At 38.6% G+C, this 14,210-nt stretch overlaps 1 protein-coding gene across 2 annotated transcripts in view; it reads left to right on the top strand.

Annotated features, from left to right (window-relative positions):
• Positions 1-12,629, top strand: part of tiprl (TIP41, TOR signaling pathway regulator-like (S. cerevisiae)) — a 35,420-nt gene extending 22,791 nt beyond the window's left edge. For both annotated transcript variants that reach the window (XM_028466614.1, XM_028466615.1), the window contains exons 4-8: positions 3,796-3,895; positions 3,967-4,098; positions 9,637-9,732; positions 11,295-11,357; positions 12,052-12,629. In XM_028466614.1, coding sequence (XP_028322415.1) covers positions 3,796-3,895; positions 3,967-4,098; positions 9,637-9,732; positions 11,295-11,357; positions 12,052-12,156 — 496 coding nt within the window. In that variant the 3' untranslated portion in view covers positions 12,157-12,629. The remainder of the gene's footprint in view (positions 1-3,795; positions 3,896-3,966; positions 4,099-9,636; positions 9,733-11,294; positions 11,358-12,051) is intronic.
• The last annotated feature ends 1,581 nt before the right edge of the window (positions 12,630-14,210 follow it).

Raw genomic sequence — 14,210 nt, 5'->3', positions numbered from 1 at the left:
AAAACGGAGGAAAAATTCTGAAGACGTGGACAAGAAACTGCAGGATTTATATCACACCACTGGGAGAAGAGAACGGAAAACCAATCTTCATCAAAACGATGGAAGACTTGGGAAAATACGAAGGATCCACCTAAACAACAACATTACTGATGGCAATCATGGACATGGACCCAGATCAATATAAACACTGGAAACAAGACTCAGACTGTGCTTACTTTTCGGAGACTGAATTCAATGTGGCACTGTCAGAAACTTGGCTAAATGAACAAAAAGGTATGAACTTTACGATAAAAGGCATTATACACAAAAGATAACAATGAAATGGAGAATGTGTAACAGTAATAATAACGAGACCAAAGGGAGAGAACATTTTAATCTGTTGTTTGTATCCTGATTGCAAAATCGACATATTTAATGAGAACCTAACCAAAATATTAGATGGAATATTAATAAATGACATCTCCGACCATTAACCAATACTTAAAATATTTAATACTAACGACAACATCCATCCAGAAACACACGCAAACACATGCAAAAAAAAAATAAATACATTATATAAAAAACATCTTAAAGACAAAACATTGAAAACAGAGCTACATCCTATGGAACTTACAACAAATACTACATACCAAATCACTGAAGATAATCTATTCTTCCCTTATTGGGTCACATTTAAATTACTGCTTATAAACTAAGACATAGTAATGTGTTTATACGAGAAAGGGTTAAATCTAACATTGGAAAACACAGCACTGTCAATAGCTATTAACAGCTAGAATAACCTTGATGCAGAGACAAAACAAGGAACTTCGAAAGACGATGAAGTTTTCTTTTGAACTGGAGGAACATAAACAAAGTCGGGGAATGAAATCTGCAGGGAACAAGGACGACACGAACAACGATGGAGAGGAGGAATAAAAAAAGACAACACTGACTACAGATGAGAATAAATCCTACATAAAAAAGGACCAAAAAAAAAAAAATGAAATTGTGTTCAGAACAACCTAAGACTGTTTGACCAGAGAGACAAGCTTTGATGTAAATTTTCTATGTACAAAACAGGGGACGGGACTTGGATAAGCAAACTGCTTCTCGTCTCCTTTTTCGGCATGTACAAAAAAAAAAAAAAAAAAGAATAACAAAACTTCTGTGAATGCAACCATGTCGGAAATAAACTGAATAAATAAATGAAAAAAAAAAAAATACAAAAGCGCTATATAAAATTGATAAATTATTATTATTACAACTTATGACACATTTTTGCTACAAACATTTGAGAATATTCACAGTTCTCCTTCTGTAAAAAGAGAACATTAACAAAAAGTACAGCTGCACTTATGTATTTAAACGGTAGAGATTTAGTTTAGCCTTTGTTTACATTTCTGTAAATGGACATTCAGAGACACCGTTCCCGTTGTTACATGTGACGTCATCAGCTGTGTGTGTTAACCAGTGTGAAAGAGCAAACTAAAGACAACGATCAGTACCAGTTCATCTCTTGTGTCTGATTACTTGTTTTGTAGACATAAACTGACGACGAGGTATGAGTACGTGCAAGAAGTAACTTTTGCGCGAGTGTACAGAACCCGGAAGTGAGTAGCGCAGCACACAGAGACACTACAAATACAGCACGGAGGACAGCGCAGCTGTGGGTGGATTTTCCGCAGTGGACAGGAAACAACTATATGGTGGAAGGAGCTTCACTTGGTGCTAGCATAAACACAATATACAGGACCTGGAGGAGTTTATCGCTACATATTTGCAATGTAAGAGGAACCGATAAGCGGAATTGACAGGCGAGCAAACCGGTTTTCAATTCCCGTCCCTAGTCCCCTGTAGGACATTCTATGTAAAAGCCAATTCCATTTTTTTTTTAGCTTGCTTTCCATCTTCTTTACGACTCCCTCCCAATTTTTCATAACCTCACTCTGTTTACCGAGTTCCCCCCATTCTCCAACTATCAGAGCTGTGCTCTTGTTCCAGTTTACTTTGTAGATCTTCCCAAAACAATATGTAATGTTTAACAAGTTTTGAATATCCTCATTATTTGTTACCACCATAACGTCACCTGCATATGCTGAAAGGTGGAAAGGAAAAGACATTGGTTCAATAGCTAAGGAATGCAGCATGCCAGACATTGCACACCCCTGCCTAATGCCTCTCCCAACAGAAAAAGGAGCACACATTGACCTTCAAAATACTTTCATTGTCAAAGTAGAGTCTCAATCATGGCTATGAAACTAGGAGAAAAACCAAATGCCTGGAGAGTGTTCCAAAGGCACTGTTGCTCCACCCTGTCAAATGACTTTTTTTGGTCCTTGAAAATTGGACCAATTTTTAACCCCAATAATCTGGAGACTTAATCTTTAGTTAGAGATATATAATCCCTTATTGATCTGCCAGGGATGCAATATGACTGATCGCTACCAATGATGAGGCTCTATAAAATCCACGTTAATGGAATTGCGAACGGAATCGACCAATGAAAACGGTTGAACGTGGATTAATGGCAAGGAGCGTCAGGCCAGAATCAGCTGAGCAGTTGCGCAATTTACACAGCGATGGCACAAGGTTTGGACAAAGCTCTACTCAGGACAGCTCACAGACCTGCTGGATGATTCTCAGCAGATCATCTTCAAGTGCAGCAGACTGATTCATTTGTTGCTGCATTCCTTCAGATCAGTGTCATCAACAGATCAATAGGACAGTTTCTTAAGCTGTTCCTGTGTTACATAGACCGATAAGAGCAAAGTTACAGGAATTGACGAAGCAGCTACATTAACTTGGGGGGAAAGAATAACGTTAGGTTTTAAAGTTTATCAAACAACACTTTTATTTGTCTATTTAGTTTTCTACATTATTGATTGTGCAGCAAACAGAGAAGTCCTCCAATTGAAGTTCTTCGAATGTCATTTTGTGCTTCTGTGAAATCACCTCTGAATGTTGAACAAGCAAAATGTTCATTTAAATAGGGCGGTCTCAACCGCGTCTACACACACCTATTTACACCGCAATGTTGGTGAATTTCCAACAGCAGGTGAGAAAACAGCGCCACCAAAGTATTTAGGGACGCACCTGGTTTACTACCCTTTATTTCAGATCTTAGTGAATCCTTCCCTAACTCTCATGTTTATGGTAGGAGGAGCTCAAATGGAACTTTTGACTTTAAAGATTGCAGACCCTGACTTTAAATAATATCAAGCAATTGTGTTTAAATGGTTCATTATAAGGTAGCGACAATAGGGCCTATCTTCACTGTTACTGTCAGATGTGGAGTTTGTGGAGGAGGAGAAACTTTCTAAACTTGCTACCTCTCAAACATTGTAGACTGTACATTGTCCAGCATTGCAATACATAAAACTTCATTATACACACGTAATAGAATTGCTAGAAATTCTAAATCAATGTTGGGTGCAAAAGTTAAAATGTATCCGCAACTTAAAGCAATATCTTCATCATTTCTACAAACCATTTATTTTATGTGTGTTTGTGATTGTCACTAGCCTTCTAAACAATGTTATCGGCTTGGAGGGAGGAAGGACAGTGCTACACAGGGAAGAGATATGTAAAGTAACAGTAATAGGCAGAAATTTGGGACAGGACAGTTTTTGTCTTCTTATGGACATGTATTGTTGTTGTTACAATTGATGCTAGGTGTATTTTGTCAATGGTTTTTGATGTATAGTTTTATTTGTTGGTTGTGGTTATTATTATTACAGAGGTCTTTTCTTTTTTAAGTTCATGATTTGCAGAGCAACTGTCATTTTAATGCAATAAAAATCTTCATCCTAGAGCTGAATCGGAGCACTCCAAGGAGGTGGTGAGACCTTATGACTGGACGTATACCACAGACTACAGGGGCACTCTCCTCGGAGAAGGAACACAGATCAAGGTGATGACTAATAGACTTTAATCCACTGTGCTTTTTTTTCTAAGCAGATACATATGTTTGTTATTGTCAAGGTGGCTGAGACAACCGAACGCATCAACCTGGACAAGTTGAAGGCTCGGGAACACATCATGTTTTTTGATGACGTGCTCCTATTCGAGGATGAACTGCATGACCACGGCGTCTCAATGATCAGTGTCAAAATTGTAAGTGCATTCACTTTATCTGATGGAGAGAGAGAGAAGTCTTTTTCATCATCAGTGGGACAAAATGTATTTGTTCATTCATTCATGTTTCTCTGCTTTGTGATGACTGTTATACTATTGCAGCTTCACTGCGCTTCAAATATCAGAGATACAGAAAATCAAAAAAAAAAATTGAGTTTTTGGAGCCATATTTGTGTTTTTGTTGTCCTTTTTTGTTTTTCTGTTTTGTGTGTTGTTGGAGTTACTTTGTGCATTTTTGTTGATTTTAATTTTGGTGTCATTGGCCCTCATTTATCAACCTTGCGTGAAAACGGGTGCAAATTTCAGTGCACATTTTGTCATAATGACAGGACACAAGTGATTTATGAAACATTTGTATTTCACCAATCCCAGTTTATGAGTGATTGGGTGTTGATAAATCCGGTCGTCATTAACATGTTAGCTCTCAAATATTCCTGGTTCTGAGGCCACGCGATCTGAGGTAAAACTGGCAAAAAAATAAACGTTTCAGAGATTAAACATATGAGGTAGAGCAAAACAAAGATGTGCTGTATTGATGAGTGAAAACTGGAATTAAAGGACTTTAATAAAACACTTTGTGGAAGAGAATAACGGAGGCAGTAAACAGCCTTGGTGTACAGGAATGGACTCAGGCTAAGGTTTGAATTAAATTCTTAACGACAGGGTACTTTCACACACATTAGTCCAGTGGACTATAATGTGTGATTCAGGCGGTGACTCTACAATTTTTTTTAATTTGGTCTGGTCTGCTTTCACACATGCTATTTGCTAAGCGCACCAAACTTTTTGAACAACGACACGCAGACAAAATGGTCGGCCGCCTATTGTACGGAATACTTCAGCCTCCATAGACTTCTTTTGGGCAGTGGTAATAAAATATCTCACTGTTTTTCATGCAAATTTACTCCAGCTATGTGAATGAGTAGTTTCCCATTGCATTTTAAAATTATTCTTCCATTCTTCTTCAGATATCAGCATTCCTCCTTCCCTTTCCCATTTACTTTAAACATGCAGATTGTTTGGATTTGAGGTGCTTTGTAAGCGTTTATTTGTTCTGGTTAATATTCCATGTCCACTTCCAGATATCGGCTTTGCCTGCATATCTCCACTTGTCCACTTGGAGTACCACTCTGTTTGGGTTTCTTCTCCAGAGCATAGGCATCTACCTTCCAATGTCCTTGTTTATCACAATAACTGCAAACCAGAATATGAACATCACCATCGCATAACTCAAATTTATCAGGATAAGAAGAAGAGTATGCATCACCTGCCTATTGGACCCTCCACAAAGGCAGCACCGCGATTACGTCCCTCTCCAAAATCTTGCTTATGTATCAACACAAAGCACAGCAGCAGTTTTTACCATCTGGTCACCAATACACCAATACATTTAGGCACTGAATACCTGAATTGTTCCAAGACTTTTAAATCACATAGTTGCTCTAACATCTCCATCTTTAATGCAGCACCTCAAAGTCAGATCCTGAGCAAATTAAAGGTGTCTGTTTAACCCATTCCTCCACGGCCGAAAACACTGGCTTAAGTTTCAGGGACCATACGCTTATAACGCACTAGACTTCACAATAGAATAGGCCTATCTGTCAGTTGCAGACAAAGATGAGTAGGACTATTGCGCTCTCCCAGTTAATGCGCACTGCAAAATTGTTTGTGCAGATTTTGGCCACCTCATTGTGGCCACCAACCGCTCAAAGCAAAGCACGTCTCAGGATCTGTCTCAGGATCTGTCTCATTAAACTTCGGCAACAACTTCAGGTTACCTAACCTCAGGAGGTACAGAACCAGGGAAACTCCCATCATCCCCACACCCCAAGACAACAATTTAATTAAACTCTAATTAAATCAAGCCTATACCGCTCCACTGACAGTTTTGCCTGTTCTGTCTGCAAGTGCAGCTTTTCAACAGCCAGCAGTTTTTCCACTTCTACAGCATGTTTCATTTTGTTGTGCTCCAGCTGTTCTCTCGTTTGTAAATATTGAAAGAAGTCTTGTCAAGACTAAATTCGTCCTTCATCTCCTCAAAACACCTAAATCTCCCCTCCTTTTCCAAATCTTTCCATGTTATGCTTCCTTTTGATAGTCATTGTTCAAATCCCAGCTCCTGTCGGGCAGGTTTGAAACTGATGTCAATTGTTATTCATATCAACGTAGTCATACTTTTCTGTATTTCACGTTTTTTTTTTTTTAATAATTTGTACTATATGTTTAGTGTGAAGCTTGTTCTATTTCATAATATTTTGTGAGATGTCTCACAATGGGATGCGACCTTTCTCTGTTTTCCTCAGAAGCATTTTTTCATTCTGTCAATCCTGATTTGCCGGTGAAGCGCGTAAGTCCGCTAGGGACCCTCCCACTTCCTAAAAAAGGACACGAACAGATGCACACCATTCAAATACGTCTTCTCTCAGCTATCTCGCATTTTCATATTTTGCCGGTTTAACTGTCCACAGGTGGATTCGTTTTCCAGTCGACGGTGCTGGCAGAAATAGTGCCTACTTTAGACCACAACAGTTCGAGAAGTGGGAAATAAGTTCTTACCTTGCTCTGCTTGGTGAGTGCAATCCTTCACTACCAAAAGGTAGTGAACCTCCGAGCCTCAGCTCTGGCTAATTGCTCCCTATCACGAAAGTGTGCAGCCCAGCTTCAGCTCGAGATACCACCGTATCCGAGCTTTGGACGCAAGCAAACCTGCTGCTGTTTCGAAAACCAGTGCTGTCCCTGACGTCTGGGATGTTCCAGCACACGTTGGCTTGCATCCCTGCTAGCACCTATGTGAGCCGCCTCGTGGTAGCGCAAGCTAAGCCACCTTCTTTCCGTAACTGTGTCACATGATGGAAGCCAAAGTCCCTCTCACAGAGGGAGCGGGATGCTCCAGGCCTTGTCTTTGTCAATGTGGTGGAAAAATATCCAACAAAGACACACACATTCTGCTCCAACTGTCTGGGTCTGGAACATGCCCGTATGGCGGTCAAAACTGCGGGCTCATGTCGGCACTGCCCCGTGGTCAACGCACAAAGCCTCCATAAGAGGCTGGCATGCCAGGTGAACCTGTCCGAGCAGGACCCCTTCCTCCCTTCTCACGGCGTCCCTGCCGAAGCAGGTGAAGAAGAAGTTGCGCTGACGTACTGTATCTGTGTTTAAGCATTCCTATTGGTCAGTGTTTTTGCGGCAGCCAATCAAATAGCTTTGGGTGATTTGTGGGTTTTGTTCATGGGTGTGTTCTTATGAGTGGATGAATGAAAAACTTCTTTGAAAAGGTAAATATGTAAATTACTCAGAACACAGATTATAGCAAAGATCATAATTTTCTGGACAGTTTGAAACTTGATAAAACATGATATACTGCTTGCAATTTAACAAGGAGATATTCCTTAAAAATGCTTAAACTGTAACTACAATTATTCCGACAAATGTTTCCTAGTTTCCTGTGAATAACAAGTTAATAGCTGTGTATAAAAATACATTTCAAAATTGTATCAGAGATTTGTTTAATTATAGTGTTTTTGTTAATTATTGGAGCGAAGCAGAACACAAAGGGAGGGGGTCTGCCATGTGCTTCTAAAAAAGCAGAGGGAAAAACAGTCAGGTCATAAATTCCTGTAGGCTCCTTTTGTTTTATCAGCTTGTGAGAGAAAGAAGGGGGAAAGGAAGGCAGGACTCAGATGTCAGGCATGTTCTATTACACAGTTCATAAGTGGGGTGCTATCTGTACCGCTTCTAGTCCCGATCCTCTACTACTGAGAGTGGTCGCAGTCTACTGCAATCATTTATCCATTGAGTTTGTTCATTTTGGTTGTGAACTCTTATCGTCTTGTCGAGTGTGGACTGGCAACACGGACTGTTATCCATGCTAGTCGCTACATTGGTCATTGGAAAATACTTTCTTGCACAATATGCACACAATTGGGCTTTTGTTTTCTATCTCGTGTTTTTTAAAAACTAAAAATAAAGCCCACAAACGCAGCCAACACCTTCTCCTTGGGTTCTCTTGGTTCTTGTTGTGGTCTGTGCATCAGCATTATGGGTATACTGGGAACTTGTGCAATAAGAAGCCTAGCCCTACTTTAAGGTTTACAGCTCAATACACTTTTATACTTTGTTTGCATGATCCATATGTTTATATTGATGAATAAAGTGCACGTTTTGAAACTGCTTTATGTTTGTGTCCAACAATACACACATGGTTGAGTAGGTAAGTAATAATCCCGAAATAAATTTAATTTTAAGATGGTCACAAAACATTGTTTAATGTGACTGGAAGATAAGGAATAACTTTTTAATCCTCCTCTGAAACCACACACACACTCACACAGCCACCACCCCCTAGTGGCATGGTAGCCATTTGCAAAGCAACGCGTTCCCTCGACACAGACTTACTGTTGGCCAACCTCTGCGTCACATCAATGCCGTATTTACGGTATAGGTGCTGACACAGTAGCTTATATCAGGCTTTATCCTAACCTTCCTGTGATGAGTCCCAGCTGATCTTCAGGAGCCTGTCCTTGTATGCCGTTCCTATTTACGTATCTAGATCTGTCTTTTTTCGCTGCTGACTGTCCATGATGGCCTCTTGATCTGCTCCAGAAGGTTCTCGGTTGGTTTAAGCACGGTAACCTGTAACCCCTTCTCTGCCATCTTCTCCATTGCTTTTTCGGCAGAGTTGTACATGCGAGTTGTCCGGGTACAAAACTCAAAGTCTGGCTGGAAAGGGCGTCTGGATGCGAATCCAAGGTTCAAGGTTTTTTATTTGTAATTTTTCATTGGTCAATAATAAATCTATAATCAGATTTCACGACTAAATAAAAAGTAGTTAAATGTGTCCTAATAAATTGTAATATAATCTATCATCTGATATATCCCTCTAAAGGCTCAAAGTGTAAAGGCTCAAACATATTTGGGCGGACATCTGCAAAGCAGAGTCCACCAGGCCAATTACATGCAAAGCTCAGATTACCTGGTGTAACACAAAACAGTGCTCGGCATTGTATCGACCCACATTAAATGTAACACCAACCTGCATTTCACTCGCCTAATCACCCGATTTAGACGAGCTTAGAGGAGAGACTGGCAGACGAGCTACAAAAGTACAGACACCTTTAAAACATGTCCCAGAAGAAGTACATGGACGACTGAGAAGCGCTAAGGATTGTGGGGAAATGTAGGATTTTACTCAAAACTACTGTGCGGCGATGCGCACAAGTATCTAAGCTCTGAGGAGTCCGGATTGTCCGCCAGGATTCCGCTCTGCGGATGTCCGCCCGAGTTCGTTTGAGCCTTAAAACACTGATGTCTTGCAGCTTTCTGTTAGGCTCCTTTATTATAAGAAGGGCCTTAGTTGGTTTGATGGACTGAGTTTTACCTCTGGTTTTATCAATCCACTTAAAAACATTGTAGGTTCTAACTTCAAAGTGAGGCCAAAACAGATTTCCTGTGTCCCAGCGCTCTTTGAGCTGGTCCTGTAGCTCTAACATGCTTCTCTCTATCTTCCTTTTTTTGCAGAGAGTGATGCCCACCAGTTTCTTTGTTTTATTGCGTTTTTTCCTGCGAGTGGATGGAGTACTTATTAAAATAAATGACACTCGAGTGTATCATGAGGCAAGTTGGTTTTCTTTCGACTCCCCCACCCCCGTATTTACAGTGGGGTAAAACAGTATTTAGTCAGCCACCAATTGTGCAAGTTCTCCCACTTAAAAAGATGAGAGGCCTGTAATTTTCATTATAGGCATACCTTAACTGTGAGAGACAAAATGAGAAAAACAAATCCAGAAAATCACATTGTAGGATTTTTAATGAATTTATTTGCAAATTACGGTGGAAAATATGTATTTGGTCAATAACAAAAGTTCATCTCAATACTTTCACAAGGTTTTCACACACTGTTGCTGGTATTTTGGTTCATTCCTCCATGCAGTTCTCGTCTAGAGCAGTGATGTTTTGGGGCTTTTGCTTGACAACACAGACTTTCAACTCCCTTCAAAAATTTTCCATGGGGTTGAGATCTGGAGACTGGCTTGGCCACTCCAGGACGTTGAAATTGTTCTTACGAAGCCACTCCTTCATTGCCCAGGCGGTGTGTTGATGGAAGGAGGTTTTCACTCAAAATCTCACGATACATGGCCCCATTCATTCTTTCCTTTACAAGGATCAGTCGTCCTGGACCCTTTGCAGAGAAACAGCCCCAAAGCATGATGTTACCACTCCCATGCGTTACAGTAGGTATGCTGTTCTTTCTCTTCCAAACACGACGAGTTGATTTTTTTACCAAAAAGTTCTATTTTGGTTTCATCTGACCATGTGACATTTGCTCAGTCCTCTTCTGGATCATCCAAATGCGTTCCAGCAAACTTCAGATCAGCCCGGACATGTACTGGCTTAAGTAGGGAGACACGTTTGGCAGTGCAGGATTTGAGTCCCTGATGGTGAATCAATCTTTCTTTGATGGTCAATCAATCTTTGAGTGTGTTACTGATGGTAGCCTTTGTTACTTTGGGCCCAGCTCTCTGCAGGTCATTCACTAGTTTTCCCTTTGTGTTTGCTCACTGTTCTTGTGATCATTTTGACCCCATGGAGTGAGATCTTGCGTGGAACTCCAGATCAAGGGATCTGTATGTCTAAAATTTTCTAATAATTGCTTCCACAGTTGATTTCTTCACACCAAGCTGCTTACTTATTGCAGATTCAGTCTTCCCAGCCTGGTGCAGGTTTACAATTTTGTTTCTTTGGTCTTGGCCATAGTGGAGTGTGTCTTTTATACTGATAACGATTTCAAACAAGTGCCATTAATGCAGGTAACGAGTGGAAGACAGAGGAGCCTCTTAAAGAAGTTGTTACAGGTCTGTGAGAGCCAGAAATCTTGCTTGTATGTAGGTGACCAAATACTTATTTTATCGAGGGATTTATAAAATAATTCATTAAAAATCCTACAATGTGATTTTCTGGATTTTTTTTTTTTTTAAATTTTGTCTCATAGTTATGGTATGCCTATGATGAAAATTACAGGCCTTTCTCATCTTTTTAAGTGGGAATAATTGCACAATTGGTGGCTGACGAAATAATTTTTTTCCCCACTGTGTATATATATACGGTATATATGTATGTATATATATACACACACACATTGATGTAACACATTTTAAAAGTTGTGCTTTTATTTCCAGGCTGGAAAAGATTACATGCTACGAGAGTTCAGCACAAGAGAAAGCAAAATAGCAGAATTAAAGGTGGGGTATTTTTGTCCTCAAAGTGGTCACATTTGTTTTGTTTTTTTCTTCCTTTTTTCCCATTTTAAAATGTTTTTTTTTTTTTTAAATGTCTTACCTTTTCTTATTCTCCCCCTTTTGTAGTCTTGTTTTTTTTTTTACTGCAGTTTTCTTCAAGCCAAATTAAATTTTACAAACCATTTTGGCAATCCCAGTGGCAATAAAAACGTTTTTTTTTTTATTTATTTTTTAACATTTACATGTTTCCTCAACGGATGAATGTGGCTACATGAAAATCAATAATCAATTAAAAATAGGGTTCGATACTGTTAATATTATGGGCAATATTCTCGTAAAATAGGGCAGTTTTTAGGCTTTTCAGTCCTTGATCGGAGGTTAATGATGACCATTGTTATGTCTTGATAGGAAAATGTTTACAATCTGTAATGCTAAGAAAGACATTAAGCTCATATCACTTTTTTTTTAAGCAAGGCAGTTAACACTGCTAGTTGTTGCTTTCTTGTGAGAGGGTTATTGTTTTGGCAGTGACCTAGCCATTTAATTTATATGCAGTAATTCAGCTCATAGTTGATTTTTATGACTTGGTGGCACAACAATGGTGATTATAATAATTTGCCTGATGCCTGCTTGAACAAAATTGATTATAAAAGGTGTCTTTCTACAGTCATTTTAATGCAGGCCTTCTCTTTTCCAGAATCTTCCCTCTGCGCTACAAACTGACCCTAATGAAGTTGCCCAGCATCTAACCCTAAAGCTGATTGAGTGCGAGAAGTTGGAGCTTCCTAAAACTGTGCAATGAATATTGTCACTATTGAACATTGTTAAAATGAGGATTGTCCCAAACTTAATTCTGACATTCTTGCTTTCACTCTGCCCTTCATGCCTGGAGTTTCTTTCTGGGAATTTTTAAAGAGGTGCTCTAAAAGGTTTGTCAGGACATAGTTTGTCATAGTTTAGCATCAAGTGTCATTTATATTTTATTTTATTTTTTTGTAGAATCAGTTTTTTTTTCATCTGTACAATTTACCGTCTATAACATATCTGTTCAAATTAAAATGTAAAAACAAATTGCTTTCTAAGGTCTTAACCATTAGACATGTTTGTTCATGTGTCCTGTTTTATTTGGCTACTACTATTATTAATTTATAATTTTCTTGCTGTCTTCAAATTTTAAAACCAAAGCTGTCACTAGTCCAGTTAAAATATTTTGTAACGCGCCAAAGCCAGTAAAATAATCCAATAAACAATTGTCAGCCTGCGTGACCAATTTAATTGGTATTTTAATGAACTTAAATTGTGACTGAACATATGGTTTAAACACTGATGATCCGGGAGAATTGTGAAACATCTAATCCAATCAGTTGCTGTGAGCTTGGTTGAAATCAGTAACTTTTTGTGAGCAGAATGATGTCAGCAGAGTGGACAGTAATAAGATGACCTTATGTTGATTTCTAAAGAAAAACACTTAGCTCTGAGTTTAGAAGAAATGTCATAGACAAATCATTTCACCCAAAGACACTTCAGATTGAATGAAATGCTTTAGCCTATAATCATTCTTTGAGAAGTCCAAATGGTTAAGAAAGCAACAAACTAATGAATCCATGATTTATATATATATATAAAATTTATTTAAAAGGCTTAAAAATGTTTCTCTATTAGAAAATTGTCAGGAAAAAAAACACACGCACACAAGATCTATCACACACACCTGATTATTATGGTTTACTTTTATTTTTTACATGAAAAAGTCCAATAAAAGCAAGGTTATTTTTTCAGCTGCAATTTAGTTATTTTTCATTTCCAAAAATACTGTATCATTATCGCAAACCCATTGTCATTCATCGTATGGTGAACTCGGTGTACTGATGTGTGTGCATAAATTAAAGAATAAATAAATAACATTTATGGCAGATATTTAGGTATTAGGGGTTTTTTTAATTTTTTATTTATGGCATATATTCAATTCAACTTTATTTGAATAGCGCAAATTACAACAGTCATCTCAAAGCGCTTAACAGAAAATAGTCCATTGTAAGAAAGAAAGAACCCGTCAAGATCCAGATGAACAAGCATTTAGCGACAGTGGGAAGAAAAAACTCCCACTTTTTTATAGAAAGAAATCTCCAGCAGAACCAGGTTCAGAGGTGACAGCCATCCACTTCGACTGGTTGGGGTTAGTGAACAGAAGGGCTAACAGGATAGGATAGAAGGATAGTCCATCCGAGTGTCCCAGACGAGTTGAGCCACGAACCATTGATCAGTATATATATAGTTTGGTATTGAGTAATTTACTCACTTATTAATCAATGGCATATATCTGTAGGTATTTAGTTTTAATTATGGCAGTGATGGTCCTCCTTAACTGTATCGTCCAATACTTATATATGCGAGTGAGTTTATTTAGTCCTGTCACTTTCCGGTTGTATGTTACTTTTGTGCTCCTGTTACACTGAGATTCCTGGTTTCCTGATACTCTTGATTCTTAGAATCTCCCAGCCTACAATATTAAACATTGCAGATATGTAACTCAACTTACAACCATTATTCTCGTAAATTACATTTATCTACTTTACTGCCTTTATTCTTTTGTATAATTTATTTTCTGTTCAATTTTATAACATAACACTATTGTCACTGTGCTGTGCAGTTTGGGAGTCATAACTAGAATGTGAATTGAAGGAGTTTTATACAAATATAGGGACATATTTATAAAATTCAATGAGTCGATCTGTTTAGATGACAAATAAAATGGCTTTGATTTCAGAATTTACACGCCATTAAACACATGCAACAATATGTTGCAAACTATAATGTTACCACTAGATGGAAGCATCTAGTGGAAAACTGTCCAGG

This window comes from Gouania willdenowi, chromosome 14, assembly GCF_900634775.1.
Source record: "Gouania willdenowi chromosome 14, fGouWil2.1, whole genome shotgun sequence".
Taxonomy (NCBI): Eukaryota; Metazoa; Chordata; class Actinopteri; order Blenniiformes; family Gobiesocidae; genus Gouania; species Gouania willdenowi.
This window is presented reverse-complemented; position numbering and strand designations above follow the sequence as displayed.